Source organism: Heptranchias perlo, chromosome 31 (genome assembly GCF_035084215.1).
Source record: "Heptranchias perlo isolate sHepPer1 chromosome 31, sHepPer1.hap1, whole genome shotgun sequence".
Lineage (NCBI taxonomy): Eukaryota > Metazoa > Chordata > Chondrichthyes > Hexanchiformes > Hexanchidae > Heptranchias > Heptranchias perlo.
The window spans coordinates 33,779,656-33,803,791 of NC_090355.1; the positions used below are offsets into that span (position 1 = coordinate 33,779,656).

The 24,136-nt window shown below is 48.9% G+C and overlaps 1 protein-coding gene across 1 annotated transcript; it reads left to right on the forward strand.

The window, feature by feature from the left end:
• Positions 1-23,465, forward strand: LOC137300355 (fibrinogen C domain-containing protein 1-A-like). The gene is made up of 7 exons (XM_067969438.1): positions 1-42; positions 5,340-5,804; positions 7,716-7,872; positions 9,647-9,783; positions 17,607-17,703; positions 22,249-22,428; positions 23,206-23,465. The coding sequence occupies exons 1-7, from the start codon at positions 1-3 to the stop codon at positions 23,463-23,465; spliced, it is 1,338 nt and encodes a 445-aa protein (XP_067825539.1).
• Positions 23,466-24,136: the final 671 nt, after the last annotated feature.

A 24,136-nucleotide genomic window follows, 5' to 3' on the forward strand; every position in this document is an offset into this window, starting at 1 on the left:
ATGGATGGAGATCTGCAGGACAGCCCAAAGCAAAAAGTCCAGGTAACCAGAACATTTACTTTCTTTTACAAGTCACAAGAAAGTAAGAAAGCACAAATGTTAATTCTTCTCACAGCAAAGACTAAAAATAATCGTTCGAAACCTGTGGTCGGGTTTTTAAAATTCATGTTTTTTTTTTCCCTTTTAACCTGCGGGGACAACGCAGGAGAAAACCAGGAATAATTCCCGAACAAGGGATCGCTGAGCAGCATTCCGATCCCACAAAGCAATTTCGATACCTGTCGTTATCGAAAGGGGACAGAATTAGCAGTGATCGGATCGCATGACTGTGATGGTGGCCTGTACATTATGAGAAATTCTCATTGCTTTATAATTCATCGCAATACAGTGAGAGCAGTGACTGGGTCATATCAGATTCCTGTTGTGCATCGGGAGATGAAAGGGCACAGCGTTCCTCGTATGTACATCTCCCATCTAAACTGCATTGCATTTCTCCAGTAGCAGCAAAAGGCTGATGTTATCCCTGCTTTATTCAGACACGGATATTCTATTCCGCAGTTTAAATACGTAACCTGGGGAACAGACAGTGAGCTGAATGGACAGTGTGGTTCCTCACTGCCTTCCAGACTTAATTCTTTTTTAAGTAATCTGACAAAACTCGCAGATGATAAAAAAAAAAGTATTTATTGCACCAGAGGCAGACGGTGGGAGTGGGGAGAGGAGGATTCAAAAAAAAAAACAACTTGCAGAGGCTGGAAATTAAAATCAGAAGAAATGCTGGAAATACACAGCGTCTGAAAGAGGTTCGGGGTGTCGACGAGCAAACAATGACTTCAGCCATTGTTCTCTCTTCCAGGTACTCACTGACCTGCTGTGAATTGTAGAATCGTACAGCACAGAAGGAGGCCATTCGGCCCATTGTGCCTCTGCTGGCTCTTTGAAAGGGCTATCCAATTACCCCCACTCCTCCCTGCTCTTACCCCATAGCCCTGCAATTTTTTTCCTTTTCAAGTATATATTATTTTATTATATATAGATTTTCATGTATATATTCCCAGAATTTATTATTATTATGGCACCTCTGATTCCCACCACGTTTACTTTTATCTGTCTGATTGTTTAATGCAGAGATCGTCCTGATTACTCTATTTCTCACTATTCCACACTATTTAACGCCATTTTGCACAATTCCACACTATTTCACACTCATCTACACTATTCCATACTATTTCTCACTATTCCACACTATTTAATACCATTTTGTACTATTCCACACTATTTAATACCATTTTGCACAATTCTACACTATTTCACACTCATCCACATTATTCCACACTATTTAATACTATTTTGTACTATTCCACACTATTTAATACCATTTTGCACAATTCTACACTATTTCACACTCATCCACATTATTCCACACTATTTCTCACTATTCCACACTATTTAATACCATTTTGTACTATTCCCCACTACACCTCACTATTTCTCACTATTCTCTATTATCCCACAATATTCCATGCTATTTAACACTATTTCATGCTGCTCCTTAGTGTTCCACGCTATGTGATACTATTTTACACTATTCCAAACCATCCAACGGCTGCACAATATCCCGTGTTATTTCACACTATTCATAGGAGCATAGCAACAGGAGGAGGCCATTCAGCCCCTCGAGCCTGTTCCGCCATTCAATTAGATCACGGCTTACCTGCACCTTAAGTCCATCTGCCCACCTTGGTTCCGAAACCCTGAACACCCCCCCACCCAGCAAAAATCCATCAATCTCAGTTCTGACATTTTCAATTGACCCCCAGCCTCAACAGCTTTTTGGGGGAGAGAGTTCCAGATTTCCACTCCCCTTAGTGTGAAGAAGTGCTTCCCGACATCGCCCCTGAACGGCCTGGCTCTAATTTTAAGGTTACGCCCCCTTGTTCTGGACTCCCCCCACCAGTGGAAATAGTTTCTCTCTATCAACCCTATCGAATCCTTTAATCATTTTAAACACCGTAATTAGATCACCCCTTAATCTGCGATACTCGAGGGGCTACAAGCCCAGTCTGTGCAACCTGTCCTTGTAATTTAACTCTTTTATTCCTCACGACTGCCCCTGTGGTTTTCAGTTGTGACCGATGGTGACGGGAGAGTGAGGAAACACAAAATGATTCTTGCAGCTCTGGGCGGCTTCCTGTCACCAATTTATTTTTTATTAAGCCGGAGGATCAGAGTCCGTGTTGAAGCTGCAGCTCGGAGTGATTCAGACCGAACGCTGTTGGGAGCGGTTATTTTTGTTCAACACGCTGCTCTTTTTCCGTCAGTTGGGGTCGATTTTGACTCCCACTCTCCTGGAGTTAACGGGGACGGGAGCTGCCTCAGAATGGCCTCACCGTTAACGGCAGGCGAGGCGTCCGACGCCATTTTGAATGGGGCCTACCACCAGGTGTCCAAAGCTCCCGCCCGTTTGGGGCGACAGACCCCCCCCCCCTTTCAATATGGAAATTAGGTGTCCCGCAAGGTAAATGGGACCCCAGTCGCCATTGTAGGCCGGAGCCTGCGCCTCGCTCACTCTGAGCAGCTCCACGGGCGATGGAGCCAAAGAGGCCCCGGTCAAAGGTTAAACATGGAATTGCCCCCCCCCCCCGCCTTCAGCGATGACCCCCACCCTTCGTGATCACGGGACCCCCATTCTCCGCGATCGTGGCACCCACCGTCCACAATCATGGGACCCCCACCCTCCGTGATGACAGGACCCCCACCCTCTGTGATGACAGGACCCCCACCCTCCGTGATGACAGGACCCCCACCCTTCGTGATCACGGGACCCCCAACCTCCGCGATCACAGGACCCCCACCCTCCGCGATCGCGGGACCCCCACCCTCCGCGATCGCGGGACCCCCACCCTCCGCGATCACAGGACCCCCACCCTTCGTGATCACGGGACCCCCACCCTCCCCGATCACGGGACCCCCACCCTCCACAATCATGGGATTCCTACCCTCCCCGATGACAGGACCCCCACCACTGGCGGGAGGGTCAGTAACCAGAGGACACAGATTTAGAATAATTGGCAAAAGAACCAGAGGTGAGATGAGAATTTTTTCAGGCAGCGCGTTGTTTTGATCTGGAATGCTGCCCGTATCCGAACTCGCACTAAGTCCTGTTCACCCATCACCCCCTGTGCTCGCTGACCGACACTGGATCCCGGTCTGACAACACCTCCATTTAAAAAATTTTCATCATTGTTTTCAAATCCCTCCCTGGCCCTCGCCCCCTCCCTCTCTCTGTAACCTCGTCCAGCCCTACAACCCTCCGAGATCTCTGCGCTCCTCCAATTCTGGCCTCTTCCGCATCCCCGATTTTAATCACTCCACCATTGGCGGCCGTGCCTTCAGCAGCCTGGGCCCTAAGCTCTGGAATTCCCTCCCTAAACCTCTCCGCCCCTCTCTCCTCCTTTAAGACGCTCCTTAAAACCTACCTCTCACCTGTCCTAAAATCTCCTTATGTGGCTCGGTGTCAAATTTTGTCTGATTACCCTTGGGACTCTTTACTACGTTAAAGGCGCTATATAAATGCAAGTTGTAGTTGTTGTCTTGTGGGTAACTCTGCCTTGTGGAAAGCTGGCCGGGTGTGTGGGGAGAGAGGGGGGGGGGAGTTAAAATGGGGAGTTCCCCTCTCCGTTCCAGCCCCAAGCCAGTGGGGTCCTCTTTAAATATGCAGATCGAGGCTCTGACGACGTCATTGGGGCCCGATCTGCGATTTTAACCCAAGGCCTGAACCAGGGAGTGGTAGTGACTTCCCTCCCAGACCAAACCTAGATGGATTGAGGGCCAGAAGAGGCCCAGGCAGGTAGAATTATTTTTAGGTTTCCGTGTGGGCCAGAAGGAGATGGAGTTTTTTTCTTTCCTTAGCCTTGTGAGGGAATTTAACCCCGCTCGTATCTCAAGAGTTTAGAACAGTGGGCATTGGGTCTTTAGAAATGATTCTGTAAACACTGCCTGGAACCAGTCTCATTAAATCCAGCTGTGGACCGAGATCAAAACAGAACATAAAGCCACAGCAGAAAATCCTCTCAGTGCTTTGTTTATAATACATTTGCATTCTGACTTGTTAAATGCCGTATAAATTTTGAAGTTGCATTAAACACTCTCAAAAGCCTTCAATCAACAAGTGAAGCTTACGGTAAAATCAGATTAGTTCGTTCAATCCACTGGAGACTTTGGTTTCCAAGAGTAGGCTCTGATTTTTGAATTTGAAATTCTCATCTTCACCTTCATCGGTTCAAGGATTGGTTTGCTGGCCTTCCTCCCCAGCTCCTCACCACACTATCTCCGAGCCCATCCAGAGTTTATCCCAACCCACACAAAGCCCCACAGGGCCTGTCACCCCCCGTCCTCAGTCAGCTCCACCAGCAACTTATCTCCCAGAGTATCGACTTCATCGTCATAACCCGCCCTGGCCTCTCCTCGCCCTGCTTCCACAATCTTCCCCAGCTGTTGTATCTCAGCTCACACTCTCTTTTCTTGGCTCAGTGGGTATCACTCGCGCCTCTGGGTCAGAAGGTCACGAGTTCGTGCCCCACTCCAGAGACTTGAGGTCATAATCCAGGCTGAGGCTCCTAGGCGCCAGGGCTGAGGGAGTGCTGCACTGTCAGAGGTGGGATTAGAATGGGCACCTGGTTGTTCTTCGAGCCGGCGCGGACACGATGGGCCGAATGGCCCCATTCTGTGCTGTATCTTTTCTACGGTTCTAGGTGCCGTCTTTCGGATGAGAGGCTAAGCCAAGGCCTCGTCTTGCCCTCTGGGGGCGGACATAAAAGATCCCATGACACTATTTCGAAGAAGAGCAGGGGAGTTCTCCCCGGTGTCCTGGCCAATATTTTCCCTCAACCAACATCACCAAAACAGGTTTAAGATGATTAAAGGGTAGAGAGAGAAAGAAACTATTTCCTCTGGTGGGGGGAGTCCAGAACAAGGGGGGCATAACCTTAAAATTAGAGCTGGGCCGTTCCGGGGTGATGTCGGGAAACACGCAAAGAGTGGTGGGAATCTGGAATTCTCTCCCTCAAAAAACTATTGAGGTTTGGGGTCAATTGAAAATGTCGAAACTGAGATTGATAGACCTTTGTTAGGCGAAGGTAATAAGGGTTACGGAACCAGGGCAGGTAGATGGAGTGAAGATACAGATCAGCCATGATCGAATTGAATGGTGGAACAGGCTCGAGGGGCTGAATGGCCTCCTCCTGTTCCCATGTTCCACAATCTCAATGATGACCCTGTCCCACTGCCGTGGTTTAAATATGAGCTTCCTAATGTTCTAATCCTCTCCATTGTTGCAGAAGCTGAGCTGTGGCTACGTGCTGTGTATGGTCGTGCTTTTCCTGGCCGTGTTACTGGCAGTCGCGGTAACGGGAGTGCTCGTCTTCCTCAACCACTATCACCAGGCCGGGGAGACCCCGCCCCCCATCGACGCCAACCAGGACCAGACCCAGGCCCAGGCCACCACGGACCAGGCCGACGGCTCCAAGACCAAGGGCCCCACCGTCGGCCCGAACTGCCCGGACTACAGGAGCGACCTGGCCCTCCTGGGGGGGCTCCATTCCTCGCTGCTCGCCGCCCTGTCCAGCCAGGGGGAGGAGGTGAAGGCGGCCGAGGGGCGGGACAGGGCCCTCCTGCTCACCGTGGCCAAACTCTCAGACCGCACCGCCGGGCTGAGGCAGGATCACGAGGCCTTGAGACTGGGTCAGGCCAGCCTGAGCCAGGAACTGAGCTCGCTCCAGTCCGAGCAAGGGCGATTAATCGAGGTAAGGTCATGGAATTCCCCACCATTCGTGGGCAGCAAGACTTGACCCGAAATCCCCTTAGGTCACGGGGTTCAGACCTCAACACACTGACTTTGCTACCCGCTTTCCAGGTTCCATGTCATCACAGTAAAGGATATCCCTTTGATCACTTTTATCATTGAAGCAGAGACTGGAGAAGCTGGGATTGTTTTCCTCAGAGCAGAGAAGGTTAAGGAGAGATTTAATCGAGGTGTTCAAAATCATGAAGGGTTTTGATAGAGTAAATAGGGAGAAACTGTTTCCAGTGACAGAGGACACAGATTTAAGGTGATTGGCAAATGAACCAGAGGCGAGGTGAGGACAATTTGTCATGCAGATTGAGTAGTTCTGATCTGGAATGCGCTGCCTGAAAGGGCGGTGGAAGCAGATTCAATAATAACTTTCAAAAGGGAATTGGATAAATTCTTCAAATTTGCAGCTCGATGGGGAAAGAGCAGAGGGAGTGGGACTAATTGGATAGCTCTTTCAAAGAGCCGGCACAGACACTATGGGCCGAATGGCCTCCTTCTGTGCTGTATCATTCTGTGATTCTATGAAAGATTCTTCACTTTATTTACAAAACGACTTGTTTTCACAGCAGTAACAAGGGCCGTCATTCAGAGCAGAATGGGGTTAAAATGGCCAAGTAGTTGGGAATGACCAATAGCAGCAACACGGGAACGAACGCTGGCTTTTGGCTTAAAAGATCACTTTTGAATCGAGGGCCTCGGCGATCGGGGATCGGCAGCCTGAGTTGCTCTTCTGTTGAAGTCGGCCGTGACACAGTGGGCAGCACTCTCGCCTCTGGGTCCAAGCCCCACTCCAGGGACTTGTGCACGAAATCCAGGCTGACGCTCCCGGTGCCAGTACTGAGGGGGGTGCTGCACTGTCGGAGGTGCCGTCTTTCGGATGGGATGTTAAACTGAGGCTCCGTCTGCCCTCTCAAGGTGGACGTAAAAGATCCCACGGCCACTATTTCCAAGAAGAGCAGGGGGAGTTCTCCCCGGTTGTCCTGGCCGATATTTAAAGATTAATCTCTTGGACATTGCTGTGAGCAAACCGGGAGTAAAATCATCGGGGCGTCTGTTCGCTTTCCAATTGACAAGTATAGGTGTGTCGAGCGACCAATGGCGGGAGTGTGGGGGCGGGGCGTTTGGAGGCAGGAGGTCATGTGATGACACCTCCAGGAATATGTCTAACCAGAGTTGGCAACCTCTACACATTCCTATTATTCTTTAATATCGCCCGTCTCCGCCCCTGCCTCAGCTCACCTGCCGCTGAAACCCTCATCCGTGCCTTTGTTACCTCCAGACTCGACTATTCCAATGCTCTCCTGGCCGGCCTCCCATCTTCCACCCTCTGTAAACTTGGGTTCATCCAAAACTCTGCTGCCCGTATCCTAACTCGCACCGAGTCCCGTTCACCCATCACCCCCTGTGCTCGCTGACCCACACTGGCTCCCGGTCCAGGAACACCTCGATTTTAAAATTCTCATCCTTGTTTTCAAATCCCCCCATGGCCTCCCCGGCACCCCCCCGGCTCCCTCTGTAACCTCGTCTAGCCCTATAACGCTCTGAGATCTCTGCGCTCCTCCAATTCTGGCCCCTTGCACATCCCCGATTTTAATTGCTCCACTCTTGGCGAGGCCCGAAGCTCTGGAATTCCCTCCCTAAACCTCTCCGCCTCTCTCTCCTCCTTCAAGACGCTCCTTAAAACCTACCTCTTTGACCAAGCTTTTGGTCACCTGTCCTAATATCTCTATGTGGCTCGGTATCAAATTTTGTTTGATAATCGCTCCTGTGAAGCGCCTTGGGACGTTTTACTACGTCAAAGGCGCTATATAAATGCAAGTTGTTGTTGTGGTTGTTATTATCCCAATTTTCTTCCCCACAGCTGCTCTCGGAGAGTCAGGCTAACTTGGTTAAGGTTGCGGGCTGGGTGAGCGATGTGCTGGACTCCCTTCAGAGAGAACAGGGAGCCACGAATGTCCACCTGAAGGCCGACCTGGTGAAACGACCCGCCAGACCCAAGCCCAAGAGCTGCCTGAACTGTGAGTCGTTGCCTGTCCCATCACCTCATTTGTCCCGCCTCACCATCGGTCATTCCTCCCCGCTCTGGTGCCATGACTCCCATTTCACTCGCAGCCAGCCTGAAACCGAAAGATCCCACCTTTCCCACGCTTGGCGAAAGAAAGAAAGAAACTCCATTTATATAGCGCCTGTCACAACCTCAGGACGTCCCAGAGTGCTTCACAGCCAATGAAGTACTTTTGAAGTGCAGTCACTGTTGTAATGTAGGAAATGCGGCCGCCAATTTGTGTACAGCAAGATCCCACAAACAGCAATGTGATAATGACCAGGTTATTGGTGTTGGTGATATTGGTTGAGGGATAAATATTGGCCCCAGGACACCGGGGGGGAAACTCCCCCTGCTCTTCTTTGAATAGTGGCCGTGGGATCTTTTACGTCCACCTGAGAGGGTAGACGGGGCCTCGGTTTAAGGTCTCGTCTGAGAGGCGGCACCTCCGACAGTGCAGCGCTCCCTCAGCGTTTAATTGGGAGCGTCCGCCTGGATTACGAGCTGAAGTCTCTGGAGCGGGGCTCGAACCCACAACTTTCTGACTCAGCAGCGAGAGCGCGACCCACACTGAGCCGCGGCTATCAAAGTTATGTGTTTTTTCAATTCTAGCCTGAATCATGAAATGGGGCAGGTTTCAGAGTAGGAGGACTTACACACGAGAGGGGCGTGAGTGAAACTGACCAATTCAACGCGCCAACCGATCCGGGAGAATTGAGACGGTCGGTCAGTGTCATTTGGCGCTCTGACTGGGCATCACCTCCCAGGATCGCAAAGGGCCATTCCTACCAACCTAGATATTCAATAACAACAAAAGCTTGCATTTATATAGCGCCTTTAACACAGTAAAATGTCCCAAGGCGCTTCACAGGAGCGATTATCAGAGAAGCTTTGACACCGAACCACATAAGGAGATACTAGGACAGGTGACCAAAGGTTTGGTTGAAGAGGTGGGTTTTAAGGTGGGTCTTAAAGGAGCAGAGAGAGAGGCAGAGGGGTTTAGGGAGGGAATTCCAGAGCTTAGGACCTAGACGGCTAAAGGAACGGCCAGCAATGATGGGGTGAAGGAAATTGGGGATGCGCAAGAGGCCAGAATTGGAGGAGCGCAGAGATCTCGGAGGCTTGTATTGGGGCTGGAGGAGGTCACAGAGATAGGGAGGGGGCGAGGCCATGGAAGGATTTCAATACGAGGATGAGAATTTTAAATTCAAGGCGTTGCTGGACTGGGAGCCAAGGTCAGCGAGCACGGGGGGTGATGGGATTATGGAGGGTAGAAGGTCAGAGGCCGGCCAGGAGAACGTTGGACTAGCCGAGTCTGGAGGTAACAAAGGCATGGATGAGGTTTGGGAACATTTTTGTCAGGTCTTGTGTGGCCCATTGGATGTTGAATCTGTATGGTTTATCTCCCCTTACACCAAACGCACGTCAAATCCATGCAGTACAGCGGGGGTGTTAGACCTGTGAGGAGCAGGACATTTCCTGCCTTGCACTCCCACTTAAAGGTGATGATTGCACAAAATATTCTAAGCAAAAAAATGTCCAGCATCTGGTGCTGTCTCCCCATCTGTCTCCATTTGTAACCAATATGTTCATGATCTTAACCATTTTAACTCCACGCAACGTTCTTTCATGATCTTCAGTTCTCTGCTCTTCTAACCTTTAATAATTGGCATCATTCTAAATGCCCGAATTGTCATTATGAATTGGTTCACTGCATTAAGCCTTTCTTCTTTGGAAAACCCCTGTAGGCCCTCGCCCTCGAGACTGCTATGATATCTACATGAAGGGACAGAAGGAGGATGGAATCTATTCGGTGTTTCCGACCCACTATCCCACAGGATTTCAGGTATCCTGTGACATGACCATGGCCGGAGGAGGGTGGACAGTAAGTAATCGATCAAATCAAATGGTGACAATCTTACATTTCTTGTGGAATTCCATTCAATCTCCCAATCCCATTCCATCCTATCGCTCAAATCTCAATCCATAAGAACATTAGAAATAGGAGCAGGAGTAGGCCATTCGCCCCCTCGAGCCTGCTCCACCATTCAATAAGATCATGGCTGATTGACCTCAACTCAACTTTCCCGCCCGATCCCCATATCCCTTGATTCCCCTAGAGTCCAAAAATTTATCGGTCTCAGTCTTGAATATACTCAACGACTCAGCATTCACAGCCCTCTGGGGAAGAGAATTCAGTTCTATCTCCCAATCCCATTCCGTTCTATCTCCCAATCCAGTTCCGTTCTATCTCCCCAATCTCAATCTCTTTATATATTCAGCCATTAATACCACTTAAAATGGTTTTATGGTCATTTCCAGGCTTCGAGCTAGTTATTCCAAAATATTTCAGACTGGGGGCCTCAAGTCTCGGCAATCCAGCTCACCAATCCCAGCCAACTCTGTTCTATTTTTATGTTTATATTTCTTCGTCGCTGGTTTGCCTTGTTTGACTCGCCTCGGTCTGGAGGTTTGGGAAGGGCTGTTCCCTCACTGATGGATGAACCCTAAATCAGAATCTGTCAGAATCAGCTACTTGAGATATTACAAAGAATTACATTGAATGTACAGCACAGAAACAGGCCATTCGGCCCAACGACTCAGCATTCACAGCCCTCTGGGGTAGAGAATTCCGTTCTATCTCCCAATCCCATTCAGTTCTGTCTCCCGATCCCATTCCGTTCTATCAGGTCTATGCCGGTGTTTATGCTCCACACGAGCCTCCTCCCTCCCTCTCACCCTATCCTTCTATTCCTTTCTCCCTCGTGTGTTTATCTAGCTTCCCCTGAAATGCATCTGTGCTACTCGCCTCAATCACTCCATGTGGTAGTGAGTTCCACATTCTCACCACTCTCTGGGTAAAGAAGTTTCTCCTGAATTCCTTATCGGATTTATTAGTGACTATCTTATATTTATGACCCCTAGTTCTGGTCTCCCCCACAAGTGGAAACATTTTCTCTACGTCTACCCTATCGAACCCCTTGGTAATTTTAAAGACCTCTATCAGGTCACCCCTCAGCCTTCTCTTCTCTACAGAAAAGAGCCCCAGCCTGTTCAGTCTTTCCTGATAGTTGTACTTTGCTGATATCTGTAAATTAATAGGGGCATGGATTTAAACCCCGTGGGGGTTAAGTTGTTTTACGTCTGAAAGCGAGCGTGGGCATCGCATTGCGCGATTAACCTGCGCCCGGTCGACCTGTTGCAGGTAGCACGAGACATTTGTGCCTAAACGGACCTCGTGCGTGCGATAAAACCAGGCCTTGTCACCGCGCTACCGCGACATTCGCACTTTCCACCAGCAAGGGGAGCCCAAATCTCTTAAAGGCAGGCTGTTTCTCTTAAAGGTAGCCGGACCTGTTATTTGCGAAAAATAAGATACGGGTCTGCAGTGAGTCTGAACAGAGATCAGACATCGCACACGTAAAACACAGGTGCAGGTCCCGTCCCTATGTTTACAAACTGTTGAGTTATGTTAAAACATTGAATAAAGGTCGCGCACTACTAAATCCCACATCCTCCAATCTGCACACCAGACCTCAGCAATCTGATGGTCCGTGTTGGTACCAGGCCTGTGAGAGTGCGTGCACCAAGGTTCTCTGCTGATGCACTAGAGACCTTGGTGCAAGAGGTGGACAGAAGGAGGGACATCCTATATCCGCAGGGATTGGGGCAAGATGCCCTCCAGACACATGCTCAAAATGGAGGCCGCAGGGGGCGGAGTCAATGCCAGGCGCACAGCACCACGAACATGGATGCAGTGCAGGAAGAAGTTCAGTGCTTTGACACGAGTGGTCAAGGTGAGTGAGGTCAACTGTCAAGTGGTGTCTCCTACCAATTACACCATGCACTACACCCCCATCACCCACATACCAATAAACTCTTCCCAACAGTACTCAACTCTTCCAACCAGATGCTTCCTCTCACCCTCACACATTACCACTGTTGCAAGCCGCCCACCCACAACTCACAGACCACACACACCAGCAGCTATTCAACCATGACAGGCACATCACCCAGACACACGCCCCGCTTCCTTGCAGGAGAAGGTGGCGCATATCAGGAGGCAGCAAGTGGCAGTGGCATTTAGCCCCTCGAGCCTGTTCCACCATTCAATGAGATTGTGGTGGACCTGTGACCTAACTCCATATACCCGCCTTAGCCCCACATCCCTTAATACCCTTGGCTCACAGAAATCTGTCAATCTCAGATTTAACATTCACAAGTGAGCTAGCACCAACTGCCGTTTGCAGAGGAGTGTTCCAAACTTCTCCCACCCTTTGCGTGTAGAAGCGTTTCCGAATTTCACTCCTGCACGTCCTTGCTCTAAATGTCAGGCTACGTCCCCGCGTCCTAGAATTCAAGTGTAGGAGGCCTCCAAAAACAGGTACAGAAAACAGCAGCCAGAAGAAATAATCTCCGAGCCTGTGAATCCTGCATGGTCCCTTTAAATAACGTTGGTAGGGGGGGTCCTCCAGACACTCTGAGATGTGTTCGAATGGTCAGGGTTAAGACAGTGCGTTGAGTGGAGCGTTAAATGCCAAAATGGTGTCCATCACTTTAAATCAGCGTTGCACACTGATCGAACGCATATTATTCTCCTTACTTTACATGATGCCGGCGTTCGTTCTTTGCGTGTGCGCTGAACCCTTTACCAAGATGGCGTCCGGCGCACATCACACTAGAAGCGTGCGTGTGCACGCAAGACGCCATCTTGGATATTCAGGAGACCGCGTGGCGCTGAAACAACCACGGCCCAATTCAGCGCCCGCTATACGAGGTGCCTGGGGTGTCGCGAGACGGACCCGATGCAACCCACAAGGACGTACCGCTGGGACGCCACTGCTATCGATGTTGTGAATCAAAGGCACTCGTGTACGTCATCTGCAGCCCACTCTCTTCCATTTGGAGCGAGAGTGTTCGGAAGCAGAGATTTTTTAATATTTTTTTTAAAACCTGATTTTGTAAAGCACTTAAAGTCCGAAAGCAGTTCGAATTCCCCAGGTTTACCTGTCATGTAGCATCAGGCTCAGGCTTGCATCGTTAAAAATTTCTACTTGCGACATCCCGATGAAAGCAGCCCTTCCCCCACATCGGAGCTGCGTTCCTACTCCTCGTCTATCCACCCATCTCTTCCAGAATGCCCCCGGTGTGGACCTCAGGTGATCTCTGAGCTCCTCCGATTCTGGCCTCTTGGGCCTCCTCGATTCCCATCGCTCCACCGCTGGCGGCCGTGCCTTCAGCCACCTCGGCCCCGAGCTCTGGAATTCCCTCCCTCGACCTCTCCGCCTCTCTCTCTCTCTCTCTCCTCCTTCAAGACGCTCCTTAAAACCCACCTCTTCGACCAAGCTTTTGGTCACCTGTCCTAACATCTCCTACTGAGGCTCGGCGTCAAATTTTGTTTGATTCTCGCTTCTGTGAAGCGCCTTGGGCCGTTTTGCTACGTTAAAGGCGCTATATAAATGCAGGTTGTTGTTGTTGTTGTTGTTGACATGCCCGGTAACCAATGGTGGGAACGCGAGGCTGAGCAGTTGGAGGCGGGAGGTCATGTGATGAAATCTCCAGGACTGCATCCAACCAGAGTTGGCAACAGCAATTGGGCCCTGCGAGGGATAAGCTGATTTCACACCCTTCAACGCAGAATCTCCTTTGAGGAGTTCTGAAAATGTCTGTGTTCCTCATTTATTTTTTCAGGTTTTTTTTTTAATCAACCTCTCTTTGAGGATCTCGTCCCCCGTGTCAGGCCCGAAAGACAGGGAATGGGCGAACAGCCTGATCCCGAGAGTTAGACATATTTGCTGTGAGGAACGAGCAAAGGAGAGAGTGGGACTAGTTGGATAGCTCCGTCAAAGGGCCGGCACCGGCACGATGGGCCGAACGGCCTCCTTCTGTGCTGTGTGGTTCTATGATTCCATGTCGAAGATCGCACGCCCTCCCCTCCCTCTCCACCGTACCTCAGGATGTGTCAAACTGAGGACCCACACCCGCCCCCATTACAGGGCGAAATGTTTAGATTTTGAACAGCACCTCGTTAGAAAACGGCCAATCGTCCCTTAAAACGTCTCACGGTGCTTTGCCTACCCTCCGAGTCCAGAATTCCCAGCAGTGTGTGGGTTATATACGATCCAGTGGGGATCTGGACAAAGGGAATCCACCCAATGTCTTGACCCTTATAGGCCCATTTCAAGCGGGCAAATTCCACCTGATAGGTGTGGGGCTGCCAACCCTCCAGGATTGTCCTGGAGTCTCCAGGAATTGATGATTAATCTCCTGGACGCTGCTGTGAACAAAAAAAACCCAGGAATCAGAGAGGACGCTAAAAAAAAAATTGTGTTTTTTTTCATTTTCTTTGAACTTTTGTTTATCAGTTATAAAAATATTCGAGATGGGGCGGGGGGAAAGGCTGTTTGACTGACAGTCAAGAATCAACCAATCGGGTAACGAGGAGTCTGTTCTCTTTTCCAATTGGCCGTGGGAAGGCGGGGCACCGCCAGGACGGACATGTCGGGCGACCAATGGTGTGAGCGTTGTGGGGGTGGCGGGGCGGGGCGGGGCGGGGCGTCCGGAGGCAGGGGGCCATGTGACGAAACCTCCGGGAATACGTCCAACCAGAGTTGGCGACCCCGAATGACAGGCGGAAACTCTTAACGGCGAGATAAAACGTCGACCGTCCTCTGAGACTTGCCTGTTCGCATAAATGAGCAAAAAAAAAGAAAGAGAGTGGGTTTTTTTTTGTGCAGTTTCGCTTTTCTGCAGCTGCTTTCATCACCTGGAGCTCAGTCTCCTTGGTCTTGGCCTTCACCACCTCACTGCGGCATCGAACCTGAGCACTAATGAGGCTCTGAGTTGTAATAATGGCTTGGGACGTCCCCGCTCATTGACTGAGTAAATCCCACACTTCCACACACTCGTCCTCTTCAAAAGCGAAGTGGTATTAAGGCGGACTAGCAGGATTAGTAGATCGAGGTTTTTGATGGACTCCGAAAGTAAATCTGTGGAGGGAGAATTCTCTTCTTTTACACGCTCTGACCTTCCGTGCCTTTGCTCTTTGCAACGAGAGGCCTTCAGATCTTCTCAGCGGTTCCCATGTTTAGACTTTCTGTTGCGATGCATTACAGGCGAGGGAGGCCATTCGGCCCCTCTGGCTCATCCTTCCTTGGAAACCTACAGATCCCGCCCCCCCGCCCCCCCGCGACCTCCCCCCAGTCACGGCGTCTAACAGCTTCTGGAATCCATGGAGAGTTTTTGCCTCTTCTCCCCCCCCTCGCCCCATCCCGAGCCCTCTTGCAAGCGTTGTCCCCCTCTGACAACGGTCCCGAACTCTCCCGTCACCGGCTTGTACCTGGCCCCCTTGTCCTGCCGTCATGGTTTGACTCGAGACAGTGACTCAGCTTTTACCCTTTCCCTCTCACCGAGTACCATTATATCCCTCCAGCCGAGGCTCTGCGTGGGTCGCACTCTCGCCTCTGAGTCAAGGAGGTCGTGGGTTCAGAGTCCCCGCTCCGGAGACTTGAGCCCAAAATCGAGGCCCACACTCCCGGTGCCAGTGCTGAGGGAGTGCCGCACTGCCGGAGGTGCCGTCTTTTAGATGAGACGTTAAATCGAGGCGCCGTCTGTCCCCTCAGGTGGATGTAAAAGATCCCACGGCCACTGTTTCGACGAAGAGCAGGGGGAGTTCTCCCCGGTGTCCTGGGGCCAATATTTATCCCTCAACCAGCATCACTAAATCAGATGATCCGGTCATTATCACATTGCTGTTTGTGGGATCTTGCTGTGCGCAAATTGGCTGCCGGGATTCCAACGTCACAACAGTGACTGCACTTCAAAAAAAAAAGGTACTTCACTGGCCGTGAAACACTTTGGGACGTCCTGAGGGTGGTGAGAGACGCTGTCGAAATGCAAGATCGTCCTTCTCTCATTCGCCTCCTCTCAAGGCTGAAGAGTTTGAGTTTTTGTAACGTTCCCTCCACACCACGGTGACAGGATGTGGAACGGCCGCAACAGCGCTCGACTGCGGTGTGATCTGTGGGACCTCTCCTTCGCAAAATAGTCAACATGAAACGCCTAAAGTCAGCCGTGTGAAACAGTGGCGCCGCCTTTTTGCGCGGATCGCTGTTGTGCTTGGCTCTGTTTGGAGGGAGGTGCAAACGCGTGTACTGGATTCGTGAACAGGGCTCGAGGGGCTGAATGGCCTACTCCTGTCCCCGCGAGCTCCATTCTTCCAGCTCCTTCCCCTCTCCGTGCCTTTTCCCTGTGCGGGATTCCACCCAGTGCCCACCGGCTGAGCCCGGGATAGGTAGCCGGGAGAGAGGGAGAGGGGGACTTCGTCTTGTCATGTTTTTTAATCCCAGACTTTGAATGCTCGTTGACTGTTTAATTTTCACAGCTCTCCTCGTGTCTCGTTGTGTTTAATTTTCACAGCTCTCCTCGTGTCCCATTGTGTTTAATTTTCACAGCTCTCCTCGTGTCCCATTGTGTTTAATTTTCACAACTCTCCTTGTGTCTTATTGTGTTTAATTTTCACAACTCTCCTCGTGTCTCATTGTGTTTAATTTTCACAGCTCTCCTCGTGTCTCATTGTGTTTAATTTTCACAACTCTCCTCGTGTCTCATTGTGTTTAATTTTCACAGCTCTCCTCGTGTCTCATTGTGTTTAATTTTCACAGTTCTCCTCGTGTCTCATCGTGTTTAATTTTCACAACTTCCCTCGTGTCTCATTGTGTTTAATTTTCACAGCTCTCCTCGTGTCCCATTGTGTTTAATTTTCACAGTTCTCCTCATGTCTCATTGTGTTTAATTTTCACAGCTCTCCTCGTGTCCCATTGTGTTTAATTTTCACAGCTCTCCTCGTGTCTCATTGTGTTTAATTTTCACAGCTCTCCTCGTGTCTCATTGTGTTTAATTTTCACAGCTCTCCTCGTGTCTCATTGTGTTTAATTTTCGCAGCTCTCCTCGTGTCTCATTGTGTTTAATTTTCACAGCTCTCCTCGTGTCTCATTGTGTTTAATTTTCACAGCTCTCCTCGTGTCCCATTGTGTTTAATTTTCACAGCTCTCCTCGTGTCTCATTGTGTTTAATTTTCACAGCTCTCCTCGTGTCCCATTGTGTTTAATTTTCACAGTTCTCCTCATGTCTCATTGTGTTTAATTTTCACAGCTCTCCTCGTGTCCCATTGTGTTTAATTTTCACAGCTCTCCTCGTGTCCCATTGTGTTTAATTTTCACAGTTCTCCTCATGTCTCATTGTGTTTAATTTTCACAGCTCTCCTCGTGTCCCATTGTGTTTAATTTTCACAGCTCTCCTCGTGTCTCATTGTGTTTAATTTTCACAGCTCTCCTCGTGTCTCATTGTGTTTAATTTTCACAGCTCTCCTCGTGTCTCATTGTGTTTAATTTTCACAGCTCTCCTCGTGTCTCATTGTTTTTAATTTTCACAGCTCTCCTCGTGTCTCATTGTGTTTAATTTTCACAGCTCTCCTCGTGTCTCATTGTGTTTAATTTTCACAGCTCTCCTCGTGTCTCATTGTTTTTAATTTTCACAGCTCTCCTCGTGTCTCATTGTGTTTAATTTTCACAGCTCTCCTCGTGTCTCATTGTGTTTAATTTTCACAGCTCTCCTCGTGTCTCATTGTGTTTAATTTTCACAGCTCTCCTCGTGTCTCATTGTGTTTAATTTTCACAGCTCTTCTCGTGTCTCATTGTGTTTTTTCAGGTATTTCAGCGGCGGAAAGATGGGTCAGTGAATTTTTTCCAAGGGTGGGATGCCTACAAAGACGGATTCGGGAAGATTACAGGAGAGCACTGGTTGGGTATGTGTACATGTGTTTTATTGGGAACATTGGGAACAGGAGTGGGACATTCAGCCCCTCGAGCCTGCTCCGCGATTCAATTAAATCGTGACTCATCAGTACCTCAACTCCATTTCCCCGCCTTTGCTCCGTATCCCTCGATACCCTCACCCAACAAAAATCTACCGATCCCAGTCTTGAAAGCTCCAATTGTCCCTCAGGCTTTTGGGGGAAGAGAGCTTCTCTGATTTTGTACATTTGCCTCCTTTTCAGTTTCAGAGGGAGAGGGGGATGAGGGAACAAAGAGGCTCCAATCCCTTGTCCCACATCATGGTTCGATTCCCTGTCTTCCTTGACCAGATAATCTGTTTTAGTGATGTTGTTTTAGTGATAAATATTGGCCCCAGGTCACCGGGGAGAACTCCCCTGCTCTTCTTCAAAATAGTCAGCGTGGGATCTTTTACCCGAGAGGGGGCAGACGGGAGCTCGGTTTAACATCTCATCCGAAAGACGGCACCTCCGACAGTGCTGCACTCCCTCAGTACTGGCACCAGGAGTGTCCGCCTAGATTTTGCGTTCAAATCTCTGGAGTGGGGATTTGAACCCACGACCTCCTGACCTCAGACGAACGACCTAAACGGCTGCCGTGTTTAACCTACATAAAAACAATGGTTGTACTTCAAAGATAATCACAGTGCGCGGAAAGGTGGCTTTGGGATGTTTCTGCAAGCTCAGATGAGGCGCTGCGTAAATAAAAGTCTTTTTTTTTTACTTTGGCTGTCTGTCTTGTTCCAATCGATCGGGTTCCCAGTACAGCGATCCTGCAAGGTGAAGGAGCTGACCTGGTCACTGGTTATTATATAAATACCAGGCCGCCTGCTCTGCAACAGCCACTGATAGCTGTCAACCTCAAGATGGTTTCACTCTGCTGATTTTAGCTAATTTGATTCTGAGTGCAATATCCTGCTGGCTCTGACATTGATAATTGATGTTTCCCATGTTGGCAAGGAATCCCTGATTCACTTGTCGGAGTTTTAACTCAATCCACTCTCTCCAATCAAACATTACATCCAGGTAAAAGATCCCATTTTTTTTTAAAAAAAATACCCCAAAGCTGTTTTGACCTTGGGAAATCTCCGCTCTCCGACTGCTCAGTATCGAGAGCAGACCACTTATCGTCAATACCCGACGAAAGTTGAATTGCTTCAGATGTTCCTCTTTGGAGGATTCGACTAAAGGTGAGACAGATGGCATCACTCGTCATCACCGGTCAATGCTCAACGGGGTTTATCTCCCCACTGTGCCGCTCCCTCTTAAATTCCTCTGCGTGCTACTTAACCCAGGTGTGACCTCGTTTGTTTTGTTGCACATGAAGGGGAAAAAAAAGAACTTGCATTTATATAGTGCCTCAGGACGTCCCAAAAAACACTTTACAGCCAATGACGTACTTTTTGAAGTGTAGTCACTGTTGTAATTTAGGGAAACGCGGCAGCCAATTTGCGCACAGCAAGATCCCACAAACAGCAACGCGATAATGACCAGATAATCTGCTTTTTTTTTTAGTGATGTTGGTTGAGGGATAAATATTGGCCCCAGGACACCGGAGAGAACTCCCCCCTGCTCTTCTTTGAAATAGTGGCCGTGGAATCGTCCGTGTCCACCTGAGAGGGCAGACGGGGCCTCGGTTTAACGCCTCATCCAAAAGATAGCACCTCCGACAGTGCAGCACTCCCGCATTGGGAGTGTCGGCCTGGATTTTGTGCTAAAGTGTCTGGAGTGGGACGTGTGTTCAAAATAAAGCACAGGGAGGAATTCACTTTTCCCGCGCAATGTTTGAAGTGAGCCGGCTGTTTTCGCTGTGGGGGAAACACGGCCGCCATTTTGGGCATTCATCTCACTGCTGTTTTTTGTGGGATTCAGCAAGATCCCAAAAAACAGCAAGAAGACGAATCAGCAGTTCACGGGTGGTGTTGGTCGAGGGAAGAACATTGGCCGGGACATTGGGAGAACTGCTTCTCTTCCCATAGAGCCACGGTATCATCAAAACCCACCCAAAGTCCTGCAACAGGGAGATAGAACCTCGGGTTTGGTGCTCGCACAGAAACAACGCTGGCTGGAACATCCACCCCAACGACCATTGCCATGACCACGAGAAGGTGATGTCACAAATCAGCTCCAAACACCACCAAAACACTCATTCAAATTCCCTGTGTGGGTTTCACCCCCCAGTTGGTGGCAAAGTGGAATCAGTGGCTGCCTTTAATGATTCTCGGTGATCAGCCGGTATCTGCTGCAACGCTTTGGCTCCTGCCCCTCATTTGGTTTTCGATCACCATTGTCGAATGAGATGTGCTCCCTCCAACCGTGTCATTCCGCTGGGTCACCCTGAGCTCACAGCTCCCACCGCAGCTCCGGCAAAGTGAGGGCAGCTCGGTGGGATTATCCCAGCCGCTCAGTCCAGCATTCTCCTCATCCCCCTGATAATCTCCTCCTGCCCCCCTGATAATCTCCTCCTGCCCCCCTGATAATCTCCTCATCCCCCTGATAATCTCCTCCTGCCCCCCTGATAATCTCCTCCTGCCCCCCTGATAATCTCCTCCTGCCCCCCTGATAATCTCCTCCTGCCCCCCTAATAATCTCCTCCTGCCACCCTGATAATCTCCTCATCCCCCTAATAATCTCCTCCTGCCCCCCTGATAATCTCCTCATCCCCCTGATAATCTCCTCCTGCCCCCCTGATAACCTCCTCCTGCCACACTGTAATAGTGCTACATTTTGGAAGTGACACACTATAATAATTGCACACTGTACTAGTGCCACATTGCAATATGACCATGCTGTTATAGTGCCATGCTGTAAAAGTGCCATATTATATTAGTGCCACATTGTAATCATGCCGTGCTGTTATAGTGCCACATTGTAATCGTGCCATGCTGTATTAGTGCCACATTGTAATCGTGCCATGCTGTTATAGTGCCACATTGTAATCGTGCCATGCTGTATTAGTGCCACATTGTAATAGTGCCACAGTGTAATAGTGTCACGTGGTAATAGTGCCATATTTTAAAAGTACTACACTGTAATAGTACCACACTGTAATAGTACCGCACTGTAATAGTACCACACTGTAATAGTGCTGCACTGTAATAGTACCACACTGTAATAGTACCGCACTATAATAGTACCACACTGTAATAGTGCTGCACTGTAATAGTACCACACTGTAATAGTACCACACTGTAATAGTGCTGCACTGTAATAGTACCACACTGTAATAGTACCACACTGTAATAGTACCACACTGTAATAGTGCTGCACTGTAATAGTACCACACTATAATAGTGCTGCACTGTAATAGTACCACACTATAATAGTACCACACTGTAATAGTGCTGCACTGTAATAGTACCACACTGTAATAGTACCACACTGTAATAGTACCACACTGTAATAGTGCTGCACTGTAATAGTGCTGCACTGTAATAGTACCACACTGTAATAGTACCACACTGTAATAGTACCACACTGTAATAGTGCTGCACTGTGATAGTACCACACTGTAATAGTACCGCACTATAATAGTACCGCACTGTAATAGTACCGCACTGTAATAGTACCACACTGTAATAGTACCGCACTATAATAGTACCACACTGTAATAGTGCTGCACTGTAATAGTACCACACTGTAATAGTACCACACTGTAATAGTGCTGCACTGTAATAGTGCTGCACTGTAATAGTACCACACTATAATAGTGCTGCACTGTAATAGTACCACACTATAATAGTACCACACTGTAATAGTGCTGCACTGTAATAGTACCACACTGTAATAGTACCACACTGTAATAGTGCTGCACTGTAATAGTGCTGCACTGTAATAGTGCTGCACTGTAATAGTACCACACTGTAATAGTACCGCACTGTAATAGTACCGCACTGTGATAGTACCACACTGTAATAGTACCGCACTATAATAGTACCACACTGTAATAGTGCTGCACTGTAATAGTACCACACTGTAATAGTACCGCACTATAATAGTACCGCACTGTAATAGTACCGCACTGTAATAGTACCGCACTGTAATAGTGCCGCACTGTAATAGTACCACACTGTAATAGTACCACACTGTAATAGTGCTGCACTGTAATAGTACCACACTGTAATAGTACCGCACTGTAATAGTACCACACTGTAATAGTGCTGCACTGTAATAGTACCACACTGTAATAGTACCGCACTATAATAGTACCGCACTGTAATAGTACCGCACTGTAATAGTACCGCACTGTAATAGTACCACACTGTAATAGTACCACACTGTAATAGTACCACACTGTAATAGTACCACACTGTAATAGTACCACACTGTGAAGGCAGTTCACATTTCCTGAGGACTGATTGCAAATCCCACCATTCTCTCCCGTGTACTAACAGTCCGACCCTCTGCCGGCACCGATTGCATCCAGCTGTTTTATTGAGCTGCTGTGGGCTGCCCACATCTCTGAATCTTTCCTGCTGCTGTCCTATTGACTGAAAGTGAAACTTCATCCACCCCTAGGTTTGAAGAGGATTCACGCCCTCACCATTCAGTCGCACTACGAGCTCCGTGTCGAGATGGAAGACTTTGAGAACAGCACAGTTTACGCTCAGTACGGAAGGTTTGGGGTGGGCCTGTTCTCTGTCGACCCGGAGAGGGACGGATATCCACTGACTGTGGCCGAGTACTCGGGCACTGCAGGTCTCAAAGTCCTTTTATTACCTGACCCAATGACACACACCTTGGGAGACCCTCCTGGTCAGGGGTCACGAGGAGATTATCAGGGGGGGTAGGAGGAGGAGGTTATCAGGGGACAGGAGGTGATTATTGGGGGCATTTGGAGATTTTCAGGGGGGCGCACAGAGACTATTGGGGGCAGGAGGGAGCAGGCACCAGGAGATTATCAGTGGGGAGGCTGTAGCACCTTTCACAATCTCAGGACGTCCCAAAGAGCTTTACAGCCAATGAAGTACTTTTGAAGTTTAGTCACTGTTGTAATGTAGGAAACGTGGCAGCCAATCTTGTGCACAGCAAGATCCCACAAACAGCAGTGTGATAAACGACCAGATAATGTGGGGGTTTTTTTTTTAGCTTATGTTGGTTGAGGGATAAATATTGGCCCCGGACACAACTCTCCCTGCTCTTCTTTGAAATAGTGGCCATGGGATCTTTTACATCTACCCGAGGGGGCAGACGGGGCCTCGGTTTAACGTCTCATCCGAAAGACGGCACCTCCGATAGTGCAGCACTCCCTCAGTACTGGCACCGGGAGTGTCGGCCTGGATTTTTGTGCTCAAGTCTCTGGAGTGGGAATTGAACCCCGACCTTCCAGCGCGGAGGCGTGAGTGCGACCCACTGAGCCACCAACCGTTGCTGAGCAACAGGAGTTCACAAGGTGATAAGGAGCGAGACACGGGCTCAGCGCGAGACTCAGCGCCTTTTCCATCCATTGCCGTGACCGCTCGCTTCTTTTCACAGGGGACTCCCTCCTGAAGCACGGCGGCATGAGGTTCACCACGAAGGATCGGGATAACGACCACTCCGAGAACAACTGCGCCACGTTCTATCGCGGGGCCTGGTGGTACCACAACTGCCACACCTCGAACCTCAATGGCCAGTACCTGAAGGGTCACCACACCTCGTATGCTGACGGCATCGAGTGGTCCTCCTGGACAGGCTGGCAGTATTCGCTCAAATTCGTCGAGATGAAGATCAGGCCGAGAAATGGAGGCGAATGAAGAGAGGTTCAGCAATGTGACTTTTTAATCCTCGAGAGTGAGATTCGTTGTTGCAAAGTACTGAGTCCTTGAGACACATTCACACACTCCGCCAGCAAAACATTATATATAATATAATATACACACTCCGCCAGCAAAACATCATTTATAATATACACACTCCGCCAGCAAAACATCATTTATAATATACACACACCGCCAGCAAAACATTATATATAATATAATATACACACACCGCCAGCAAAACATCATTTATAATATACACACACCGCCAGCAAAACATTATATATAATATAATATACACACACCGCCAGCAAAACATTATATATAATATAATATACACACACCGCCAGCAAAACATCATTTATAATATACACACACCGCCAGCAAAACATTATATATAATATAATATACACACACCGCCAGCAAAACATTATATATAATATAATATACACACACCGCCAGCAAAACATCATTTATAATATACACACACCGCCAGCAAAACATTATATATAATATAATATACACACACCGCCAGCAAAACATTATATATAATATAATATACACACACCGCCAGAAAAACATTATATATAATATACACACACTGCCAGCAAAACATTATATATAATATAATATACACACACCGCCAGCAAAACATTATATATAATATA